Raw genomic sequence first — 26,299 nt, forward strand, 5'->3', positions numbered from 1 at the left:
TACATTATGCTGTAAGCTCCATGAAGGGACTCTGCCTTGTAATGACTATCTCCAGAACCTTACACAGTGCCTAGCTCTCAGCAGGAGCTCAATAAATATAAGCTAAATAAGTGAGGCTAGAATAGGGCTAGCCTAAAATTTTTTATAATCAGATATTTTAATAACATTGTGATCTAATAATTTCATAATATGCTAATAATTTTTGTAAGAAATGAAAGTCAAGAGGTACATAACTGACATTGTAATGTTAGATGTGATTTAAAGGAAATCAAGTGTATATGGAAGCTTGATTTATAACCATTTTCTAGCTAACATTTATCAAGTGTTGACTATAAGCCAAACACAGGATTAAGAACTTTATATGAGGAGTTTATTACAGTAAGGTCAAATAGCCAGGGCATTAAAAGGAAATCAAAATTCAAATCCTGGCTTTTTCACCAAGATGGCTCCGAAAGCTAAGAAGGAAGCCCCTGCCCCTCCCAAAGCCGAAGTCAAAGCAAAGGGTTTGAAGCCAAAGAAAGCAGTGTTGAAAGGCGTCCACAGCCACACAAAAAAGAAGATCCGCATGTCACCCACCTTCTGATGGCCGAAGACACTAAGGCTCTGGAGGCAGCTTAAATACCCTCGGAAGAGCGCACCCAGGAGAAACAAGCGTGACCACTAAGCCATCATCAAATCCCCCCTGACTACCGAGTCAGCCATGAAGATGATAGAAGACAATAATACACTGGTGTTCATTGTGGATGTCAAGGCCAACAAGCACCAGATCCAACTGGCTGTGAAGAAGCTCTATGACATTGACGTGGCCAAGGTCAACACCCTCATCAGGCCTGATGGCGAGAAGAAGGCTTATGTTCGACTGGCTCCTGACTATGATGCTTTGGATGTTGCCAAAAAAATTGGAATAATCTAAACTGAGTCCAGCTGCCTAATTCTAAATATAAAAATTTTACACTGTAAAAAAAAAAAAAAAATTCGAATCCTTCAGTACCATGCTGTACCATTTCTTCCTGCCACCTGGAAACTTTCGTGATACCACAATTTCATAATGTATTTTGAATAGAATTACACTTTACTAACTTAAAGTTATTAAATAATTTATATTTGGGCTCAAGTGTGGTTACTAATTGATGTAAGCCTTGTAGTGCGACAGTCCCTGCAATAAACAGTGACCAATAGGTCAGCCAAGAGAAGAACCATTTAGAATTGGACATCTCCTGAACTAATCCTACCCTGGAAAGTTAATTGCTGACAGTTTAAAACCATTAACTGAATTTCCACATACAAAATGAGTCTTTAAAGGTAAAACAATGGATCACAAATTCTTATTTATAAATATTTGTAAACCTTTTTCATAGCAAAAATCCAGGTTAGTTTTCCAAAACTGCACATCTAACAGAATAATTAAAACCAACACCTACATATATTATTAATCCTAGAGGAGCGATTTTCAACTTTTTTCATTTCATGGCACACATAAACTAGTTACTAAAATTCTGTGGCACACCACAAAATATATTTTTTGCCTATCTGACAAAAAAAAGTATAATTTTGATTCATTCACACTAGATGGCTATTGTGTTGGCTGTCATTTTTTTCAATTTGACAATCTAAGGGAAAATAGGTCAGTGCGCCTACTAAATGGTCAGGTGTTACTTGTTTTAAAAATTCTTGCGGGGAGAACCAACCAAAATAAAATAACTGAAGGCCATCTTGATGGTCTTGACACTAATTTTTATGACACAAATTTATAAACTGATTTTCTATTTTAAAAATTAAAGACCTAGATTTTAAATGTGTATTTAACTTGATGTTTTTAATCAGCATAAAGATCATTTAATAGTCATTAAAAACAGTTGCCAGAGATAATCTGCATGGAGGAAAAAAACTTGCAAATGGCTACTAAGTTGGAAGCATTATTTTTAATATGTAAGATAATCAGAATACTCACAATAAAATATACAACTTTTTTTAAAAAATTTGATTTTTAGAGAGAAACAGAGGAAGGGGAGGGGAGGAGGGAAGGAAGGAAAGGAGAGAGAGAAACATCATTTTGCTGTTCCATCCATTATGTATTCACTGGTTGATTCTTGCATGTGCCCTGACCGGGATCAAACCCACAACCTTGGTGTATAGCAGCGGTGGGGAACATCTGCCCCATGGGCCATATAAGACCTGCAAAATCATTTGTCTGGCCCTGCCAAGGCATTAGGGATGAGTTAATTATGTGTTTGACCAAATATAGCAGGCTAATTTTTAAGCTGATAATTTTGTGTGGCCGAAGAATGTTATAAATATCCAAAAGGCCCTTGACAGAAAAAAGGTTCCCCACCTCTGGTGTATAGAGATGATGCTCTAACCAACTGGGCTACCTGGCAAGGGCTCAACTTTTTTAAGTATAAGAAACCACCTTGAGTAGCATCTAGATTTGTAATGAAGAATGATACAGTTTGGATTAAGAATCTTGGGCTGGATTACACAGTGCTTTGTACTGGATCTGCCGAAACATCTGTCCAGCTTGGTATCGTGTGAAAGTCTGTTACTTTTTGGGCAGACATATATAAAAACTCAGATGGTCTCCTTAAAAATCAGATGGTCTCTTCTGCACTGAAAGCATTTTTATGTTTTCTAGTTAAAAATTAATATTTTCTTATAGACCTTGTGCAATAAAGCAGAAGCAAGATGTGTGATTTCTGCAAATGCTTTAACAGCTGGTAAAATTTAAAAAATTAATATATGTATTGGTAAAAATAAGTTTTAAATTACATTTTAATAAACTAAAAAAAAATTTCTGTGGCACACCGGTTAAAATCTTTGTTCTAGCAGTGATGGCGAACCTTTTGAGCTCAGCGTGTCAGCATTTTGAAAAACCCTAACTTAACTCTGGTGCCGTGTCACATATAGAAATTTTTTGGTATTTGCAACCATAGTAAAACAAAGATTTATATTTTTGATATTTATTTTATATATTTAAATGCCATTTAACAAAGAAAAATCAACCAAAAAAATGAGTTCGCGTGTCACCTCTGACATGCGTGTCATAGGTTTGCCATCACTGTGAGCAATCTTCATTGCAACAAAACCTCCGATTTAATTCTAATTCCAAAAATTAAGTATTCAGTTTAAAAATTTGATACACTACAACTTACCTGTAAGACATTGTCTCCATCTGCATCCAGTGGAGCTTGAACTAATTTAATATTGAATACACTATGGGAACGGCTGGACTCACGATTCAAATGTGTGTTAGCAATACGTCTCTTTTTCTGGCCTATAATGACAGGAAAAAAAATAATTGCCCAAATCTGAACTCAGCCATTGCATTATATATGCTTTCTTTCGTCTTTCTTTTTAAATTGATTTTCAGAGAGAGAGCAAGGAAGAGGGAAAGAAAACAGTGATCGGCTGCCTCCTGCATGCCCCTACTGGGGATCGAGCCCATAATCGTGTGCCCTGACCAGGAATCGAACTGGCAACCTTTTGGTGCAGAGGAATGATATTCAACCAACTGAGCCACACTGGCTAGGGCTATACACACTTTCTACTAAACCAAAAAGTACTGCTGGTCAAATATATTTATCATTTTATAGTTTTCTAATTTTAATGCTAACCTTTCCAGAAAACTTCAAAAGCCTCTTCAGTAGATTTTACTTCTACTTCTGTACATCCTGCAACATACATATTATGATTCTTGTCTTCACGAAGCAATTTAGATTGTAGAGGTCTATGGGAAAGAAAAAATATACAAGTTTGCTAAATTGTGCGTTATAGAGTTATTAATAAGTCGAGTTATCTAAAATGCCAGGCAACATAACATCCATTGTTATAATGGGAATAAACCTAAGCAAGAACCCAGAAAAATATTAAACAGTTAACTTTAAGGATATACAGTCAAGATTAGTTATAAAAACTTATTTTGTTTTAAAAGTTTTGCTCTAATTTGTTCTAACAAAGTACACGATATAACACTAAACAATTAGAGATCATAGTAGTATTATAGCAACATTACATGCACAAGTTAAGCATCAAAATTTAGTATTTCCCTAAATTTGAAAGATCAATAGATAGAGCTGATTCTGACCTCAAGGTCAGAAAAAAAAAAAAAAAATTCAGAGAGAGTTTGGTATATACCAGGAGTGGCAATCCTTCCAAAGTGGCTGGTCAAGTTTTAGTCTGTATGATAAGGTGGGAAGGGGCACTGCTTGTTTGGCCTCAGTCTTGTGAGTGGTGGAGATAAAAACATTTATCAGCCACCATCACCCACTAAATGGCTGATATTTTTCAGGAAGCAAGGAGGGGCTCATTGGTAGCAGACAGCAAAGTGCCAATGAAAAACCACCTACGTACAAACACTCCACAGATGCCAAGCACTAGTATATCTGCACCCTTCTCCTTATAAAAAGAAGAAGAAGAAAAAAGTCAACACAATCACATACACAAAGTCTGTGTTCCTCATGGGTGTGCCGCAACTGTTCCACCTACCAAAGGAACAAGGTATAAGTTACTGTTTCTACAGCAGCCGTCTCAGAGTAACACGTTCAGTCCACAGTATGTGAGTCACAATGAGTTGTATCTTAAAAATCCTCCAATGCAATATTTCTACATTGTATTAAAAACACACACACACACATGCCGAAACCGGTTTGGCTCAGTGGATAGAGCGTCGGCCTGCGGACTGAAAGGTCCTGGGTTTGATTCCGGTCAAGGGCATGGACCTGGGTTGCGGGCACATCCCCAGTGGGAGATGTGCAGGAGGCAGCTGATCGATGTTTCTCTCTCATCGATGTTTCTGGCTCTCTATCTCTCTCCCTTCCTCTCTGTAAAAAATCAATAAAAATATATTTAAAAACACACACACACACACACACACACACACACACTAAACATTAATCAGTTAAAGAAAGCAGGTAATACACCACCTAAACAAATTAAAACTGAACTCAGTGCCAAATAAGCACCTTGTGAGTTTATTCGAGTTACAAGAAATATTACAAGGAAGGCACACAAGTCATATTTGTCAGTCCTTTTGTGTAATGAAATAAAATCAAGATAAAAGGCTCCTATGAAAATAACCTTATTTAGGACAAACAAAAACTTGGCACATGTGCAGACATGAAACTGACTGTTAGTAGTGAATAACATCACAAAAGTTTAGGGAAATGGGTATGCAGAACTGACACTTTGTGTTTTTTTTTTTAATTAAACATTTTTATTGATTTTAGAGAAAAAAGGAGAGGGAGAGATAGAAACATCAATGATGAGAATCAGATTGGCTGCCTCCTGCACACCCCCTACTGGGGATTGAGCACGCAACCTGGGCCTGTGCCCTTGGCCAGAATCGAACCTGGAACCCTTAGTCCATAGGCCAACGCTCTATCCACTAAGCCAAACCGGCTAGGGCCAGAACTGACACTTTGAAACAAATGGGAAAGTAATTAGTGTATACACTGTTTAATGTAAGTAAAAGTGGATATACTGACAAGTGTTCTCAGTATGATGGTTTCCTAAATTCAACTCTTTCTCCAATAATGTTGGATTAGACATACACACAAAAGTTAAATATATGACACACATCTTTATATGATGTCCTAAAAGGCCCTAATGAAGAGGGCATCTATATATATAAAAGGCTAACATGCAAAGTGTCCCCTTGGGAGTTTGACTGCTCGCTATGACATGTGCTGACAACCAGGGGGTGGCGCAGAACAAAGGAAGGCTCTGGCTGACAGCAGGGGAAGGGAGGCCCTGGCAGGCAGCTGGAAGGCCCCAATTGGCCCTGATCACAGGCCAGGCCTAGGGACCCTACCCATGCATGAATTTCATGCACCAGGCCTCTAGTTGAAGACAAGCATTTAGCTTAAGAACAAAACCATAAACTCAAGAACAAGATATTAATATTAGATATGGGATTCCAGAGTTAGCTCTGGCATAAATGCAGATTCATTGTTTGTGATGTAAGGTTGTAATTGGTCTTCATTCTCAGAGGGCAAGACTCAAGGACAGGGAGTGGTCTTTTAACTCTGGAAGAATGACAATAGAGATGTCATTTTATATTAATCAGTGAGGGAAGGTCTGTGAATATTAGTTGTACAGACAACAGCTTTAGGTTCCATTCTGTAGAGATCACCAAGACAAATGGTTAAAATGGCTTCAAACTCCCAACACTCAGTGTCACTTTTATTTTTTTTGAAAGGCAGCCTCAGGGCACATGGATAGTGACAATTCCTTATCCAATTAAGTTCCTCCTTAAAATACAGCTTAGGGACAAGAGTTTTTAAAAATAATGTCAGGTCTCCTCCTTAGATGCTTTAACCCACTAGGTCCCCAACACATCTATATACCTAGATAATAATAAAATGAATCATCAAGCCGAAACCGGTTTGGCTCAGTGGATAGAGCGTCGGTCTGTGGACTGAAGGGTCCCGGATTCGATTCCGGTCAAGGGCATGTACCTGAGTTGCAGGCACATCCCCAGTAAGAGATGTGCCGGAGGCAGCTGTCGATGTTTCTCTCTCATAGATGTTTCTAACTCTCTATCTCTCTCCCTTCCTCTCTGTAAAAAATCAATAAAATATATTTAAAAAAAAAATGAATCATCAAGCACCAGTTCCATGATACACAGTTATATTTCATTTTCAAAACAAAAATAAGCATTACTCCTATTTAAGGCTCACTGAGGTGAGTGACTGCCCCAAGATTAAGCAGCTAAGCAGGGACTATCTTCACTACTTACTTAGGTTTTATGGGATCAAACGGCACCTCTTCCAGTAGATCATATATGTAATTATTATATATTTCAATATAAGAGACAAATACGCCATAGACACTATCCTCATCAACTTCTTCTGCTTTGCAAAATTCTTGAACATTTATCATATCTGCGAACTCTGGATCTATTTGTCTTCTGAAAAAGGGGAAAAAGCCAGAAAGTCTAATTTTCCACAGTGTGAATTAATATCAAACATGAATGATCCCAAGAGGAAGCTAAAAGATATAGCACAAATGTCCTGCCTTACAAGCAGAAATGCACTAAGAACTTTATTCACTCACCATCAGCCAACAATACTCCCATGTCCTCCCAGGTAAACAGCACAGGCTTTTACACCCTCTCCCACTCAGAGTGGCACCTTCTCTAAGCAGGGATTCAAGGACAGTGTGCTCATAAACAAAGAGAACATCTGAGCCAATAAAGTTACTTAAGAACATTCCTCATCTTTGATCTCACTAATGTCAACTTGTCAGACAATCTCTATTTCATGTGCATCATTCCCTATGCCTGAGGAAACCATCAGGCAGCGTGCCCTTCAGGCCAGCATTGTAGACAAATGCAATTACTTACTTGCTAGAAGGGGTCTTTGGGTTGGGTATGGCCTCTCTTTTCTGCCGTTCTAATAAGGCATCAACTTCACACTGTATATCCATGCTATTCCTATCATTAGATTTAAAAACCTGAAGTGGGGGCAAAAGTCAGATCATGATTTTGAGATCTTGACTTACATTGTAAGAAACATATTTGAGAACTGAGAAATTTATTTAAACATATTTAAGGTTTCAAAATGTATCCAATTAGTTCTCCCATAATGCTACTGTATCCACAAGTATCTTGGTCCCTGTGTCAAGTGAAACTGTTACAACATAAAAGAATTGTACTTACATATCTTTTAGCCTGAAAGGACCCTACACTGTTAAAGATCATGTCCAGACAACGAGGAAGTAGCCCTCCTTCCCCTGGGGAACCAGTCATGGTGTGAGTCTTCCCACTTCCCGTCACACCATATGTGAAAAGGAGACCTGCAACAGAGCATGTCACACTGGGTTATATCACAAAAGTCCTCCACTTGTAGTACTCATTGTATTAAAAAACACTTAAAATTAACCAGCTCAGCGCCTGACCAGTGTGGCTCAGTGCTTGAGTGTCAACCCATGAACCAAGAGGTCACTGGTTAGATTCCCGATCAGGGCCATGCCCGATCCTCAATAGGGGTCATGCATGAGACAGCCAATCAGTGATGTTTCTCTCTCATTGATGTTTCTATCTTTCTATCCCTCCCCCTTCCTCTCTAAAAAAAGTAAAAATAAATAAATAAGAATAACCAGCTCAAAAAAGCAGGTTTAACACCACCTACCGAATCTGAATTCAAGGCCAAACATAAATCAAATATACAAATATCAAAAAAAGTTTTATCAGAGGGGGAGAAAAAGGAAAATCCAACAAAACTCCAAGAATCATACCATTTTTGCCATGAATGAGGTCATCTACCAAGGGATTAGCCACAACATCAAAGAGCTCCTTCTGGGTGGTATGAATGCCAAATACTTGTTTAAATGAATACTGAGTCTGTGGAGAAGGAAAAAAATAAAAGTACATAAATGAATTCCACTATATCTAGGTTAGATATACATAATTAAACCCATTCAGATGTTTCTTTATGAACATCTAAGATCTAGATGCACAAAGAAAAAGTACAAATGGTTTTTAAACCTGGAATCCTGAAAAGAAATCCTGCCCTGGCTGGTGAGGCTCTGTTGATTGGGCATCATCCCATGCATCGAAAGGTTACCAGTTTAATTCCCGGTCAGGGCACGTGCCCGGGTTTTGGGCTAGATCCCTGGTAGAAGGCACACAGGAGGCAGCCAATCAATGTTTCTCTCTCTCTTTCTCTCCCTCCCTCTCTTTCTAAAAATCAACAATTTTTTTTAAAAAAGTCATGACCTACCTAAGTATACCAATTATAAATGTTAAATATTTACATTTATAACTACTGAAGAGAATGTAGAAAAATCTTAAACCCACTAATGCTTCACAGACTAAGGCTGACTTTGTTTTAATTAAATGACCAAGAAGATCAAAAGGTATTAAAATGATTCAGTCACTATACAAAAATCCAAATATTTATTACCTCATTTTACCACTTTCTATTTTTTCTCATAAAGGTGCAATTTTAAATGGCATAACAGCATAGAGCTAAGTATTTTGATGTACTGTTTTTTTTAAAAAAGCCAGCAGTGAACTGTAAATATAAACTGTATATAAAAACCCATGAGTTTTTATATAAAATAAATTTTAAATTAATTGTGATCTTTGATTCAATTATCAAATCTCTTTCAAAAATTAATTATTATAAAGTATAACCATATTGCCAAAAATATTACCAAACTTATACTTGGAAAATTAGATTGGATCCCCAAAGTGGCTGGAGGTGACCTCTGAAAATAGTTTGCTTTTCACTTGACCCAGAAAACCCCACAAAATCACGCAAATCAAGAGGCTCAAATCTTCATGTTCACTTTAAGAATACCTGTGAAACTGTGCAAGCCATTAAGGGTATGCATATTCGAAAAGACACCAAGTATCTGAAGGATGTCACTTTACAGAAGTAGTGTGCCATTCTGTCGTTACAATGATGGTGTTGGTAGGTGTGCCCAGGAGAAACAGTGGGACTGGATACAGGGTTGGTGGCCCAAAGAGTGCTGAATTTTTGCTGCACATCTTAAAAATGCAGAGAGCAATGCTGAACTTAAGAATTTAGATTTAGATTCTCTGGTCAATGAGCACATCTAGGTGAACAAAGCTCCCAAGATGTGGTGCAGAACTTAAGAGCTCATGGGCGGATTAACCCACATGAGCTCTCCCTGCCACATTGAGATGATCCTTAATGAAAAAGAGGAGATTATTCCTAAACCAGAGGAGAAGGTTGCACAGAAGAAAAAGATATCCCAATTCTCTGGAGAGAAAAGATGGTGACCAGCAAGAAGGTGGGGAGGGAGAGTGTGTGAGAGAGTGAGGGAGCGATAGAGGAGTGTGTGGACGTGTGGTGTGTATGTGAGCGAGCTAGGGACAGTTAGATGCTGCAGGTCTTCCAAGGGGCTGCCAAACTGGGCAGTCTTAGATGGTGAAACCCCGCTACCACCGTGGACACTCCGGGGGTGGCCAGTGCAGGCACAGAGACCAAACCATCTTGAGAAACAGAACTGCTTGGGACTAGAATCCTAGATTCTGGTCTCAGATGCAAACCGGCATGCTACAGCCACTAGGAACAAAGACCTGCGACCACAGCTGCAGACCCACAGACACCAAGAATCCAGACATCCTGGCTGCAGATTTCTGAGAGCCCATCCCCCTCCCTGCAGGCTTGCTGTAGTACCATAGGGACTGCTAGACCCGCCCCGCGCAAGCAAGCCTTCTGCCCACACAGGGCAGCTCTGCTACCTGAATTTGAGCCTGGGCGCGCAGACACTGGGAATCTGCTTCACGCAGCACGCAATCATGTGACCAGAACCCACGCCCACAAAGGGTGGCAGTGCCACCTGACTTTGATTCTGGGCAAGTGCACAAGGAAGTCTGTCTCCCACAGCACAAGAGTGGACCTCCTGCTAACACAGGGTGGCTGTGCAACCCGGTCCCCCAAGCAGACCAGGGATCCCGATTCTCTGCGTGAGAGGAAGCACTGAGCACTAGTGACTTGACTCTGTTTCTCATCGCACACGCCTGGGATCCCTGATTCCCAGTGCATGCACACTAAGAGCCAGTGACACCAATTCTTGGCGCATGCGCATACAGAGACCGATTCTCGGCGCGAGGCCGCACCAAGCAACAGAGACTCTGATACTTGATTCTCGACACGGGCACAAGGGGACTCTGACTCTTGGCATGCGCTAGGGGACTCTGATTTTAGGCACATGCCAGTGGGGTCTCTTTTTTCGGCGTGGCGCAGGCACGAGGTGCACGCACGAGGCCGCACTGAGCACTGGTGACTCTGATCCTGGGCGAGCATGGCTCCCACCAACCCATGGGAGTCACACGTCTTGGTGTTGGAGCTCTTCAATGACACCCAGGTGGCATGAAGCTCCCACTGCACATGGCCCAGGCCTCCGCAACTCAGCATTTGAACCTTCTGGTGATAGTTAGAATGCGGAGACAAAACAATCCCCAGAGGAAAGAAAAAGAGGCATTGCCAAGAAAAGAAATAAGTGACACAGAGGCATGCAACATGACAGAAAAAGAATTCAGCATAATGGTCGTAGAGTTCATACACCAGATGGACGAGAAAAATCAACAACCTATGCAAAAATCAGGAAGAAATCAAAGGTGATATAGCTATAATCAAAAACATCATGGAAGGTTTCAACAGTAGACTAGAAGCAGCAGAGGACCAAATTAGTGAGTTAGAATACTCTATCCAGAAAGACTATCAATCAAAATTGAAGGGGAAAGCAGGAGCTTCGAAGACAAAAAAAAAAAAGGCTAAGGGAGTTTATCACTACCAAACCAGCAATGCAAGAAATGCTAAAGGGAACCAAAGTAGGTGGGATCTCAATACCAGATATCAAGTTGTATTACAAAGCCACTGTTCTCAAAACTGCCTGGTACTGGCACAAGAATAGGCATATAGATCAATGGAATAGAATAGAGAGCCCAGAAATTGGCCCGAACCAATATGCTCAATTAATATTTGACAAAGGAGGCAAGAACATACAATGGAGCCAAGATAGTCTCTTCAATAAATGGTGTTGGGAAAATTGGACAGATATATGCAAGAAAATGAAACTAGACCACCAACTTACACCATACACAAAAATAAACTCAAAATGGATAAAGGACTTAAATGTACGACAGGAAACCATAAAAATTCTAGAAGAATCCAAAGGCAACAAAATCTCAGACATATGCCGAAGCAATTTCTTCACTGATACAGCTCCTAGGGCACTTGAAACTAAAGAGAAAATGAACAAATGGGACTACATCAAAATAAAAAGCTTCTGCACAGCGAAAGAAACCATCAACAAAACAATGAGAAAACCCACTGTGTGGGAAAACATATTTGCCAATGTCATATCTGATAAGGGCCTAATCTCCAAAATTTATAGGGAACTCATACAACTCAACAAAAGGAAGATAAACAATCCAATCAAAAAATGGGCAAAGGACCTAAATAGACACCTTTCAAAAGAGGACATTCAGAAAGCCAAGAGACATATGAAAACATGCTCAAAGTCACTAATCATCCGAGAGATGCAAATCAAAACAACAATGAGGTACCATCTCACACCTGTCAGACTGGCTATCATCAACAAATCAACAAACGACAAGAGCTGGAGAGGATGTGGAGAAAAAGGAACACTTGTGCACTGCTGGTGGGAATGCAGACTGGTGCAGCCACTATGGAAGACAGTATGGAGTTTCCTTAAAAAACTGAAAATGGAACTCCCATTTGACCCTGTGATCCCACTTCTAGGAATATATCCCAAGAAACCAGAAACACCAATCAGAAAGGATATATGCACCCCTATGTTCATAGCAGCACAATTCACCATAGCTAAGATCTGCAAACAGCCTAAGTGCCCATCAGTAGATGAATGGATTAGAAAACTGTGGTACATCTACACGATGGAATACTATGCTGCTCTAAAAAGGAAGGAACTCTTACCATTTGCAACGTCATGGATGGAACTGGAGAGCATTATGCTAAGTGAAATAAGCCAGTCAATGAAGGAAAAATACCACATGATCTCACTCATTCATGGATAATAGAGACCATTATAAACTTTTGAACAATAATAGATACAGAGGCAGAGCTACCTCAAACAGATTGTCAAACTGCAGCGGGAAGGCCGGGGAGGGTTGGGGGGCAGGAGGTAGCGGGGTAAGAGATCAACTAAAGGACTTGTATGCATGCATATAAGCATAACCAATGGACATAAGACACAGGGGGATAGGGGAGGCTAGGGGACTGTCTAGGGTGGGGGGATAAAATGGACACATATGTAATACCCTTTGTAATACTTTAAGCAATAAAAAAAAAAAAAAAATTAAAAAAAATAATAATAATAAAAAAGAAATGCTAAAGGGAATGCATTTCTGTAAAAAGAAGAAATAGAAAGGAACAAAGGCATAAAGTACAGAAATGGCTACAAACAAGTACCTATCCTATCTAATAAAAGAGAAACATGGTAATTGGCATACAACCGCTACCCTTCCCATTGGCTAATCAGGGCGATATGCAAATTAACTGTCAGCCAAGATGGCGGCCGGCAGCCAGGCAGCTTGAAACTAACATGAGGCTTGCTTGCTTCAGTGACGGAGGAAACCAACTTTCCCCACCTGCCTTGAAAGCCTCTGAGCCTGCAGTCTGAAACATTTTAACAAATATAGAAGCTAAAAAAACCCCCAAAAACCAGCTTTCAGCGAGCTGGGATCTCAGAGCTGGAGTTATACATTGTTTCGAACCGAAACAAACCAGATACCTACTTTCAGTAGCGGAGGCCTAAGAGCTGGAGCCTCAGAGCTAAAGCTGGCCCAGAATTAAAAAAAGAAAAAAAGGAGCGGTTGGGAGCTTCCGTCACCCGCCAGCCTGAAAACAGCCCTCAGCCCCTCACCCAGGCTGGCCAGGCACCCCAGTGTGGACCCCCACCCTGAAGGGTGTGTGACCAGCTGCAAACAGCCATCATCCCCTCACCCAGGCTGAACAAGCACCCCAGTGGGGACCCCCACCCTGAATGGTGTGTGACCAGCTGCAAACAGCCATCATCCTCTCACCCAGGCTGGCCAGGCACCCCAGTGGGGACCCCCACCCTGATCCAGGACACCCTTCAGGGCAAACCAGCCAGCCCCACCCATGCACCAGGCCTCTACCCTATATAGGAAAAGGGTATGCCTCCCGGCACCGGGATCAGCGTGACAGGGGGCGGGGCCACAACCTCCCTATCCGCCCTGCTCTGTTTGTGACAGGGGAAGGCGCCCCAACCTCCTGATCAGCCCTGCTCTGTGCCTGATACAGGGGAGCTCCCCAACCTCTGATCGCCCTGCGGCTCTGTGTGTGACAGGGTGCGGCGCCTCAACCCCCTGATCGGCCCTGCTCTGTGTGTGACAGGGTGCGGCGCCCCAACCCGCCCCCCCGCCCCACGGGCCCTGCTCTGTGTGTGACAGGGTAGAGCCATAACCTCCCCATCGGCCCTGCCCTGAGTGTGAGAGTGGCGGCACCCCAACCCCCTGATCGGCCCTACTCTGTGGGTGATAGAGGGTGGTGCCACAACCCCCCCCCGCCATGGGCCCTGCTCTGTGTGTGATGGGGTAGAGCCATAACCTCCCCATCGGCCCTGCCCTGAGTGTGACAGTGGTGGCGTCCCAACCTCCTGATCCACCCTGCTCTGTGTGTGACAGGGGGCGGCGCCCCAACTCCCCTATCGGCCCTACTCTGAGTGACAGGGGGGAGCTCCTCAACCCCCTGATGGGCCCTGCTCTGTGCATGACAGGGGGGAGCTCCCCAACCCCCTGATGGGCCCTGCTCTGTGCGTGACAGGGTAAGGAGCTCCCACCCCCCTGATGGGCCCTGCTCTGTGTGTGACAGGGGGTGGCGCCGCAACCTCCCCATCAACCCTGCCTTGAGTGCGACAGGGAGCGGTGCCCCAACCCCCCAATCGGCCCTACCCTGAGCGTGACTGGGGGTGGCATCGCAACCTCCCGTTCTGCCCTGCTCGGTGCATGACAGGGGGCGGCGCCCCAACACCCCAATCGGCCCTGCTCTGAGCCCGACCAGGGGCTGCACCTAGGGATTGGGCCTGCCCTCTGCCACCCGGGAGCAGGCCTAAGCCAGCAGGTCGTTATCTCCCAAGGGGTCCCAGACTGTGAGAGGGCACAGGCTGGGCTGAGGGACCCCCCTCCCCCCCGAGTGCACAAATTTTTGTGCACCGGGCCTCTAGTCAATAATAACATTAAACATAAATGGATTAAATACTCCAATCAAAAGAAATCGAGTGACTGAATGGATAAGAAAACATGACCCATATATATGCTGTCTATAGGAGACCCACCTCAGAATAAGGGACTCACACAGACTGAAAGTGAAGGGACAGAAAAATATCAGGCAAATGGAAATGAAAAAAAAGCTGGGGTAGCAATACTTATATCTTACAAAATAGACCTCAAAGTGAAGACCATAACAAGAGACAAGAAAGGCCACTTCATAATTCTAAAGGGATCGATACAACAAGAGGATATAACTGGTAAACATTTATGCATCCAATGCAGGAGCACCCAAATACATAAAAAAACTTCTGGAAGATATCAGGGGAGAGATTGACAACAACACAATCATAGTAGGAGAGTTTAATATCCCATTAACATCACTGGATAAATCCTCTAGACCAGTGGTTCTCAACCTTCCTAATGCTGTGACCCTTTAATACAGTTCCTCATGTTGTGGTGACCCCCAATTTCATTGTTACAAATTGAACATAATTAAAGCATAGTGATTAACCACAAAAACAATATGTAATTTTATGTGTGTTTTCCAATGGTCTTAGGCGACCCCTGTGACAGGGTCGTTTGACCCCCAAAGGAGTCGCGACCCACAGGTTGAGAACTGCTGCTCTAGATAAAAAGTTAGCAAAGAAACATCAACCCTAAATGACTCACTACAGGCAGTCCTCGGGTTACGTCGGACTCAACGTACATCATTTTGTGGTTACATCACCATCTCCCATTTGCAGTATTTATATATTTAAAAAAAGTTCGATGTATGTACATATGTTTTATGTTTCTTATTATTTATTTACCACAAGTAAAGGTCAGGAATTGTTATCTTTCTTTTAATTTTTTTTTTTACTGTTTCACTTCATTACTGCTGTGTATGTGCTCCATGTGAGTGACGAAGGTGCTTATGTAGGTGGATTCGGACTTATGGCGAAAATCATGTTACATCATGCCGTAGGAATGAATCTCGGACGTAACCAGAGGACCTACTGTAGATCAGATGGACTTAATTGACATCTTTAGAAGATTACACCCCCAAACTACAGAATATACATTCTTCTCAAGCGCACATGGGACATTTTCAAAGATAGACCATATATTGGGACACAGGCAAAGTCTCTCCAAATTCAAGAGGATTGAAATCATATCAAACATCTTCTCAGATCACAAAGGCATAAAATTAGAAATCAACTACAGAATAAACAATCACAAAAATTGAAACACTTGAAGGCTGACTAGCATACTATTAAACAATGAGTGGGTTACCAAAGAGATCAAAGAAGAAATAAAAACGATAACGAAAACACAAAAATCCAAAATCTTTGGGACACAGTGAAAGCAATCCTGAGAGGGAAGTTCATAGCATTACAGGCCTACCTCAAAAAACAAGAAAAACTGGTAATAGACCATCTAACTCTGCAACTTGAAAAATTAGAGAGCAACAACAAAAAAAAAGCCCAGAGTGAGCAGAAGGAAGAAAATAATAAAGATCAGAGCAGAAATAAATGACATAGAGACCAAAAAAAAACAATACAAAAAAATCAATGAAACCAAGTGCTGGTTCTTTGAAAGGATAAACAAGATTGATGAACCTCTAGCCAGGCTCACTAAGAAGCAAAGAGAGAGGACCCAAATAAACAAAATCAGAAATGATAAAGGCGAAATAACAACAGACCCCACAGAAATACAAATAATTGTTAAAAAATACTATGGGCAACTCTACTCCAACAAACTAGACAACCTGGAGGAAATGCACATACTAGTATTCCTAGAAAAATACAACATTCCAAAACTCAACCAGAGGAATAAAAAAATCTGAATAGGCCAATAATTATGGAGGAAATTGAAGCAATAATCAAAAAAACTTCCAACAAACAAAAGCCCCGGACCAGACAGCTTCACAAGGTAGTTTTATCAAACATTCAAAGAAATAAAACCTATCTTCCTCAGACTATTCCAAAAAATTCAAGAGGAAGGAACACTTCTAAGTTCTTTCTACGAAGCCAGCATTATTCTAATCCCAAAACCAGATAAAGACAATACAAAGAAAGAGAATTACAGGCCAATATACCTCATAAACATAGGCACCAAAGTCCTCTACAAAATTCTAGCAAATCGAATCCACCATTACATTAGAAAGATCATACACCATGACCAAGTGGGATTTATTCTGGGGATGCAAGGGTGGTACAATATCCACAAATCAATACATGTGATATACCACATAAACAAACTGAGATAAAAACCATATAATCATATCCATTGATGCAGAAAAAGCATTTGACAAAATCCAACACCCTATCTTAATAAAAACTCTCAGCAAGCTGGGAATAGAAGGATCATACCTCCACATAATAAAAGCCATATACAAACCCACAGCCAACATCATACTCAATGGGCAAAAACTAAAACTATTTCCCTCAAGAACAGGAACAAGACAGGGATGCCCACTCCTCTTCAACAAAGTATTGAAAGTACTAGCTAGCCATTGTGATCAGACAAGAAGAAATAAAAGGCATCCAAATTGGAAAAGAAGTAAAACTGTCCTTATTCGCAGATGACATGATATTGTACATAGAAAACCCTAAAGACTCCATCAAAAAGCTACTAGACTTAATAAATGAATTTGGCAATGTAGCAGGATACAAAATTAACATCCAGAAGTCTATGGCTTTTCTATACACCAATACTGAACTCACAGAAAGAGAAATTAAAAAAGCAATGCCATTTACCATTGCAACAAAAAAATTAAGATATCTAGTAATAAACTTAACCAAGGAGACAAAGGACCTGTACTCAGAAAATTTCAGGACGCTAAAAAAAGGGATAGAGGAAAACATGAACAAATGGAAGAATATACCATGTTCATGGATTGATACAATCAACATCATTAAAATGTCCATACTACCCAAAGCAATCTATAAATTCAACACAATCCCCATTAAAATACCAACGGCATACTTCAAAGACCTAGAACAAATTCTCCAAAAATTCATCTGGAATAAAAAAAGACCCCGAACAGCTGCAGCAATCTTGAGAAAGAAGAACAATGTTGGAGGGATCACAATACCAAATATCTAGCTATACTACAAAGCCACTGTTCTCAAAACTGCCTGGTACTGGCACAAAGAACAGACATATAGACCAGTAGAACAGAAAGGAGAACCCAGAAATCGACACACACCAGTATGCTCAATTAATATTTGCAAAGGAGTCAAGAGCATACAATGGAAACAAGACAGTCTCTTCAATAAATGGTATTGGGAAAACTGGACAGATACTTGCAAAAAAATGAAACTAGATCACCAACTTATACTATTTACAAAAATAAACTCAAAATGGATAAAGGACTTAAACCTAAGATGGGAAACCATAAAAATCTTAGAAGAAGCCATAGGCAGCAAAATAGCAGACATCTGTCATAGCAATATCTTTACTGATACAGCTCCTAAGGCAATGGAAACTAAAGAGAAAATAAACAAATGGGACTACATCAAAATAAAAAGCTTCTGCACAGCAAAAGAAAGCATCAGCAAAACAACAAGAAAGCCCACTTCCTGGGAGAACATATTTGCCAATGTTATCTCTGGTAAGGGTTTAATCTCCAACATTTATAGGGAACTCATACAACTTAACAAAAGGAAAATAAACAATCCAATCAAAAAATGGGCAAAGGACCTAAATAGACACTTTTTGAAAGAGTACATTCAGAAAGTCAAGGGACATATGAAAACACGCTCAAAGTCACTAATCATCCGAGAGATGCAAATCAAAACAACAACGAGGTACCATCTCACACCTGTCAGAATGGCTATCATCAACAAATCAACAAATGACAAGTGTGGAGAGGATGCGGAGAAAAGGGAACACTCATGCACTGCTGGTGGGAATGCAAACTGGTGCAGCCACTGTGGAAAACAGTATGGCGTTTCCTCAAAAAATTTAAAATGGAAATACCATTTGACCCAGGAATACCACTTCTAGGAATATATCCCAAGAAAACAGAAACACCAATCAGAAAGGATATATGCACCCCTATATGTTCACAGCAGCACAATTTACAATAGCTAAGATTTAGAAACAGCCTAAATGCCCATCAGCAGATGAATGGATTAGAAAACTGTGGTACATCTATGGAATGGAATACCACGCTGCTGTAAAAAAGAAAGGAATTCTTTTTTTTTTTTTTTTTTTAAATATATTTTATTGATTTTTCACAGAGAGGAAGGGAAAGAGATAGAAAGTTAGAAACATCGATGAGAGAGAAACATCGATCAGCTGCCTCCCGCACACCTCCCACTGGGGATGTGCCCGCAACCCAGGTACATGCCCTTGACCGGAATCGAACCTGGGACCTTTCAGTCCGCAGGCCGACGCTCTATCCACTGAGCCAAACCGGTTTCGGCAAGAAAGGAATTCTTACCATTTGCAACAGCATGGATGGAACTGGAAAGCATTATGCTAAGTGAAATAAGCCAGTCAGAGAAAAGTAAATACCACATGATCTCACTCATTTGTAGAATATAAAGAACATTATAAACTGTTGAACAAAAATAGAGGCAAAGAAGCATCGAACAGACTGTCAAACTACAGCGGGAAGGTAGGGGAGTGTTGGGGGGAATAAGAGATCAACCAAAGGACTTGTGTGCATGCATATAAGCACAACCAACAGACGCAAGACACTGGGGAATAGGGGAGGCCGGGGGAGGTCAATGAGAAAAAAAAGGAGACATATGTACTACTATCTGTAATACCTTAAACAATAAAATAAAATTAAAAAAAGAAAAAGATATCCCAGAAGAAACTGAAGAGACAAAAACTTATGGTCTGGGGGTAAATTCAGCATAAAATAAAAAAATTGCATTGGAGATTGGGGTATAAATTATGTAAATTAAAATGTCCTAATTGTTCAGGGGCTAGAGTTCTATTTCTATTTTTATTATTTTTTAGTTTTATTGGATTGTAGATATTGCAATTGTTTCTGCAGGTTTCCTTAATTTCTTGCAGTTTTTGCTTCATGAAATGTCAGTGCTGAGTTATTTGATGCATGAGTATTTATTACAATTTATTATGGATTACAGCCTTTGGCAAATGGCTCCCCATTTTTCTGTTTTACTACCTTTACCTTAAACTAAACCTGCTCAGATACCAATCTCATGACCCTTATGTTTTTTAAGAAAATGTTTTTATAGATTTTAGAGAGAAGGGAACAAAGAGGGATAGAAATATAGAAGCATCGATGAGAGAGAAACATCACCAACTGGCTGCCTCCTACATGCCTCCTACTGGGAATCACGCCTGCAACCCGGCATGTTCCCTGACCAGGAATCTAACCAGTGTCCTCTTGGTTCACACATCAACACTCAATTTACTGAGCCACATTGGCAGGGCATGACCCTTGTTTTTAAAATTAGCAATTTTGTCCCCCAAAAGGAGACATATAGATTAGTACTCAAATATAACAACAGCAGTAGCAGCAGCAGCAGCTGACACTTAGCGCTGACCATGTCCCAAGCACTACCTTAGCATGGTAATGAATCATTTCATTCTTACAACCTCTGATGTAAGTACTATTAATTATTATGCTCATTTTATAACTTGTTAAAGATCACACACCTACTTCAGCCCGGGCAACTCTCACCTTTGTGGAAGCTTTTCTTCCACTCCTGTGAAACAGCTCTAGAATTCATAAAAAGAACAAACAATCTTAGAATGGAAAGGATACATACAGGATGGTGCTGGCAGGGTAGTCAGATGACCTCCCAGATGACTCCAAGTCCTCATGAACAAATCCCTCCTTTCCCAGTGAAGAAAAATGAGACCCAAAGGAGGAACTTGCCCTAAATCCACAGAGCTAATCAGCATCAAAGCACTCTTTCCATTATTCAATGTTGCCTTCTGTGTCACAAGACAGAACCTTTAATCTCCACCAAACCTTTAGTACTAATTACACACACTTGAAATTAACTCTAATAAGTAAAATTCAGTAAGTTCGTTTTCAACTATTTTATATCCTCAAAGATCTACTCCTCCATGAAGCCTCCCTGGACCATTCATTCATGATTAATCCATATTTATTGTTTGGCAAACAAGACAGAGAAGATGCAACAGCCCTTGATGCTTACCTTACACCAGGGGAAAGAGACAATAAACAAGTAGATAAACCTACAGATTGTGGTAAATGCTATCAAAGTGACTGCAAGATCAGGTGACAAGGGGGAGCAGTGTTACTTCTGAAGTAGTCTGGATAAACTCTCTGAGGAGGTGATATTTAAGTTGAAACAAGATGAGGAGCCTTCCATGATAAGAGCAAAGGAAAAGTCCAGGCAGAATTCTGGTTTATCTAAGGAATCCAGGATTGGAGGAGTACTAAGAGATGAGGTGGCCAGATAGACAGGAGCAGATCAAGTAGGATTTTGCCTATTTAAAAGCTTTCTTAGAAGGTTTGAAACATAAAAATGGTGAGGTCTGACATGTTTTAAAAGATCATCTGGCTGCTCTGTGGAAAATGGATTAGAGAAGATTTGGAGTAGAAGCAGGCAGTCCAGTTGGGCTTTAGCACAGTCTTGTCAATGTTACTCAGAGTAAGGTCAGCAAACCAGTGCCTCTCTGAGAAATGCTTGTTTCCAGTCTAGGAGATAACTGCAGAAATTGAGAGGAAATGTTTAGAAACTTTTGTAGCCATTTGGCATGGCTGCAACAGGATGTGATTATCTTACTAAACAGAAAAACAGGTTCTCTGCTCCCTGACATGGTTAGTTTCAAGTGGCAAAACTGCATAAATGTATCAGTCACAATTAATTTCAAAAAGCTGCTCCTTCACCAGAGTTTGAGAAGCACTGATCTCCATGATTAATAACAGGGCTCATACGAGGGTGGTGGCAGTGGAAATAGAAAAGATGAGTTCAAGATATACACTGGAGAAGTGGTAGGACTTACTGATAAATAGGATATGAGGGGGAATCAGAGAAAGTAGGAACAAGGTTTCTGGCTTGAGCAAACAGACAGATAATGGTGGCACCATTTATTGAGAAGATAAGGGAGAAAGTGATTTAGAGGGAGGGAAAAATATCAAGAGTTGGACATCTTAAATTTGAGATGCCTGTGTGACATCCAAGCAGTGGATGTTCAAGTTTAGAGCCAGAGAAAAGATTTAGGTTGGAGATAAAAATTTCAGAATTATCCTATCTAATAAAGAGGGAATATGCTAATTGACTGCCCTGCCCTCAAAGATGGTGGTGCCCACAGCCAATAAGGAGGGGATATGCCAGCCGTGGGCAAACTACGGCCCACGGGCTGGATGCGGCCCGTTTGAAATGAATAAAACTATTGAAAAAAAAAGACCGTACCCTTTTATGTAATGATGTTTACTTTGAATTTTTTTAGTTCACACAAACACTCCATCCATGCTTTTGTTCCGGCCCTCCGGTCCAGTTTAAGAACCCATTGTGGCCCTCGAGTCAAAAAGTTTGCCCACCCCTGGACTAGAGTGTTGGCCTGTGGACTGAGGGTCTTGGGTTCAATTCCAGTGAAGGGCACGTGTCTCAGTTGCAGGCTTCATGCCTGCCCCTGGTCGGGGTGCATGTGGGAGGCAACCAATTGATACCTCTCTCTCACATCGATGTTTCTCTCTCTGTCTCTATCCCTCCCTTCCACTCTCTCTAAAAATCAATGGAAAAAATATCCTTGGGTGAGGATTAACAACAACAACAAAGAAGCACGTAGTTTGGCTGTACTTTGGATGTCGTGTGAAAGCAAGAAAATGACCTGGGATGCAAATCTAATCATTCTTGTGAAACACGTTGATGTTTTTTAACTATTCAGGGTCATATCCCTTATTTTGGTATCCAATGTCCAAATCAAAATATGACTGAAATATATTTTTATATTCCAATTTTAGGGGGGGTGAAGGATAAGAATGTACTTGATATAACATATTATTTGCAAAGCAAGTTATATATTCTTTTCAATGTTAAAAAAACCCAAACATTTTGGTAAGAACTTTCTGGAGTTTTTCTTCTTGCTGAACCCCCTGTAACTGTTCCTTAACCTTGAGTTTTTGCTTTTGTTTGGACAGAACCTGCTTTAATAGGCCTTCTGAGTTCCTTCAGGTGTCCCTGAGCAGGACACTTCTGTATCTTTATTGCCAATGAACTTTCCGACAGATGTCAGGCTTTCAATAAACAACTGTATAATGAATAAATCAGTGGCTATTCCAATTTAAAAAAATATAGGAAGTGCCCAAATGTGAAGAACTGTTCAGTGTTCAGGAAAATTAGTCAGAATGGAAACAGATTTCTTTCAACTCAAGGCAGTGAGGTGTGCATGTGATGTTTGGGAGCTCAGTGGTGCGTGAGCATCGTGTTCCTGAGAGAAATACTGTTTGCCTTAGGACAGTGAGTGAGTGAAACCATGTAAAGTCTGAGAAAGAGGATCAGGCTTAATAAAAGGCTTCTTTTGCAGCCAATTCCCAGTTTGGAATTTTGATGGAAATGATGAATGAAGAGTAAGGAAAGGACTTGTTTTAGCAGGCAGTATTTTGGTTTCCCTAACCAATTTAGACTGCTTAGTTATCGTCTATAATAATAAAAGCGTAATATGCTAATTAGACCAGATGCTCTTCTGGACAAAGCCACGGGGGGGGGGGGGTGACTGAGCACTTTGCACGAATTTTGTGCATTGGGCTTCTAGTTATGAATAAAAGCAAATAATCTCTGGGGTCTTTTTTTTTCTTTTCTCTTTTTGGCTAATTAGGAGATTATTTCACCCAGAGAAAATAATCAAGTTGTAGTCCTTCACTGGCTATCCATGCTGTCCAACACAAAAGCTTTTTAGAAAGTTCTTGATGTCACAGTAGCAATTAATGTATTTGCCTGTGTTTTCTTGAAAGATTATTTGCCTTGATATTGTAAAGCTTTATAATTTCAAAAATATTCCAGTTAAAAAATAAAATCAGAGCTCTTTGAACAGTGGTGTTGGCACAGTATAGTTTTTTCAGGGAAATTTTTTTTTTTCTTAAGTTGTACATGCAGCTTTAGCTTCTGGGAATTCTCGCTTCTGGTTTTTTTTGTGTTTTTTTTTTTTTGCCAGGAGTTTGGGGATAAACTTAGTTTATTCTGGGTCAGTTACATTTTGAAAACTAGGGCAAGATAAACCCAGGGTCATTTAGAGTCCTGCTAAAGTAGGTTAACAAAGATCTCATTCATTCCTTATAGAAATCAGAATCCTTTTTAATTAGCCCCTTGGGAGATACGAGATTTTTCTCAGCTTTTGTGTATGCATGTGCATGAATTTTGTTAAATTAAAAAAAATAAAAAAGCCATTCAGGAAAGAACATATCAAGTAAAAACAGCTTGGTTTCAATAGGAAGTACCTCCTTATAGTCTCCATTTCGGTTGAGTCTGTACCCCTCAGGAGTATGAAGCTGAACGGTTGTGTTATTGATCACTTCTATGCAGCACTCTTGATCAGGAAAGCTCAGTGGGCGCACCCTACAATATACCTGAAAATACAAGGAAGTGTTTGAAGAACAAAAGTTGACTTTTTACCTGATTTTTCATTTAAGCTTCCTATTCATCCATTCAACAAATATTTGGTATCTTAAATTAAGAGATCAATATAATAAACTTAGAGCTATGAAAATTGCTACCCAAGACTGTTAAATACAGATATTAGATATGATATAAGAGATTTTATTACTTATTTTTAAAGTATATTTTTACTGATTTCAGAGAGGAAGTGAGAGGGAGAAAGAGATAGAAACATCAGTGATGAAAGAGAATCATCACTGCCTCCTGCACATCCCAAATGGGGGTCAACCAGACATGTGTACTGAATGGGAATCGAACTATGACCTCCTGGTTCACGGGTCGATGCTCAACCACTGAGAAACACTAGCCAGGTGATATGAGAGATTTTAAATGCACATAAATCTAAAACATTTTGGTAACAAAAGCATCAAACCCAAAGCTTCTTTTCACTATTGTATTGGCACAAATTTAATAAAGTTATACTACTAATTTAAAACTCTAAAAATCAATAACATCACACAATGAGCATTATTTGAAAATCTGTTCAAATTCTTTGGAATTGAATGTCAATTAAAACTTGCCAGCTTGCCGAAACCGGTTTGGCTCAGTGGATAGAGCGTCGGCCTGCGGACTGAAGGGTCCCGGGTTCGATTCCGGTCAAGGGCATGTACCTGGGTTGCGGGCATATCCCCAGTGGGGGATGTGCAGGAGGCAGCTGATCGATGTTTCTCTCTCATCGATGTTTCTAACTCTCTCTCTCCCTTCCTCTCTGCAAAAAATCAATAAAATATATTGAAAAAAAAAAAAAAAACTTGCCAGCTTAACACTTAATGTATACATAAGTAGATGCAAGATCTGAAATGTGGTTTTCTTAATCAATGACAGTGTTGAGGAGAAACTGTTTAGCTCTATGTGCAGAGTATGTGGTTCCCTAAGACCAAGAGACACATTCCAGTACCAGTGAAGGGGAGATTTAAAATATTCCAGAGCAGCCCGGCTAGGGTGGCTCAGTGGTTGAGCATCAACCTATGAACCAGGAGGTCACAGTTTGATTCACAGTCAGGGTACATGCCCAGGTTGCAGGCTTGATCCCCAGCAGGGGGTGTACAGGAGGCAGCCGATCCATGATTCTCTCTCATCATTGATGTTTCTATCTCTCTCTCCCTCTCCCTTGCTCTTTCTAAAATCAATTAAAAAATATTTAAAAATGAAAATAAAATATTCCAGAGCAAATCAACAGTCCTATGTTTGCCCCCTGCCTTTTGTTGTTGCTGTTAATCCTCACCCAGGGATATTGTTTCTATTGATGTTCTACAACAGTGATGGTGAACCTTTTGAGCTCGGCGTGTCAGCATTTTGAAAAACCCTAACTTAACTCTGGTGCCGTGTAACATATAGAAATTTTTTGATATTTGCAACCATAGTAAAACAAAGATTTATATTTTTGATATTGATTTTATATATTTAAATGCCATTTAACAGAAAAATCAACCAAAAAAATGAGTTTGCGTGTCACCTCTGACATGCGTGTCATAGGTTCGCCATCACTGTTCTAGAAACTAAAGAGGGAGGGAGAAGGGAGGGAGAGGGAGAGAGAGAGATACATCAATGTGAGAGATATCAACTGCATCCTGACCAGGACCAGGGATCATCACCTGCAACCAAGGTATGAGCCTGTGACAGGAATCAAAGCCACGACCCTTTGGTACATGGGCTGACGCTCCAACCACTGACCCACACCGTCCAGTGCTATCACCTGCTTTTGAAAGCCTGAAACTAGTGAAGTACATGCAATTATGAATAGTCATTAGACTGAATTAAACTGTTCTATATCAGTCTTAAACTTGGTCCCATAAAGTATGGAGTTTGGGGCTTTCCTCATGAAGCATGCCATCAATTGGTGTGTTACAGTCCAGAACAGTGGGTGACAAACTCATTAGTCAACAGAGCCAAATATCAACAGTACAACGACTGAAATTTCTTTTGAGAGCCAAATTTTTTAAACTTAAACTATATA

General features: G+C 40.5%; 1 protein-coding gene and 2 pseudogenes across 3 annotated transcripts in view; 2 read left to right on the forward strand and 1 right to left on the reverse strand.

Moving 5' to 3' along the window:
• KIF23 (kinesin family member 23) overlaps positions 1-26,299 on the reverse strand; it is a 48,695-nt gene that overhangs the window by 16,319 nt on the left and 6,077 nt on the right. Inside the window, exons 3-9 of the mRNA XM_081101531.1 lie at positions 24,126-24,254; positions 8,233-8,338; positions 7,655-7,791; positions 7,340-7,449; positions 6,734-6,904; positions 3,612-3,724; positions 3,150-3,271 (exon numbers count right to left, since the gene is read on the reverse strand). Of these exons, the coding sequence (XP_080957657.1) occupies positions 3,150-3,271; positions 3,612-3,724; positions 6,734-6,904; positions 7,340-7,449; positions 7,655-7,791; positions 8,233-8,338; positions 24,126-24,254 (888 nt within the window). The remainder of the gene's footprint in view (positions 1-3,149; positions 3,272-3,611; positions 3,725-6,733; positions 6,905-7,339; positions 7,450-7,654; positions 7,792-8,232; positions 8,339-24,125; positions 24,255-26,299) is intronic.
• LOC308526425 (large ribosomal subunit protein uL23-like) lies at positions 443-913 on the forward strand (annotated as a pseudogene). The gene has a single exon. The product of its transcript is annotated as a large ribosomal subunit protein uL23-like (transcript).
• On the forward strand, positions 8,470-9,745 carry LOC308527218 (large ribosomal subunit protein uL22-like; annotated as a pseudogene). Its single transcript has 2 exons — positions 8,470-8,515; positions 9,218-9,745. The product of its transcript is annotated as a large ribosomal subunit protein uL22-like (transcript).

The sequence above is a fragment of the Myotis nattereri genome, assembly GCF_964212035.1.
Source record: "Myotis nattereri genome assembly, chromosome: 1".
NCBI classification, from domain to species: Eukaryota; Metazoa; Chordata; class Mammalia; order Chiroptera; family Vespertilionidae; genus Myotis; species Myotis nattereri.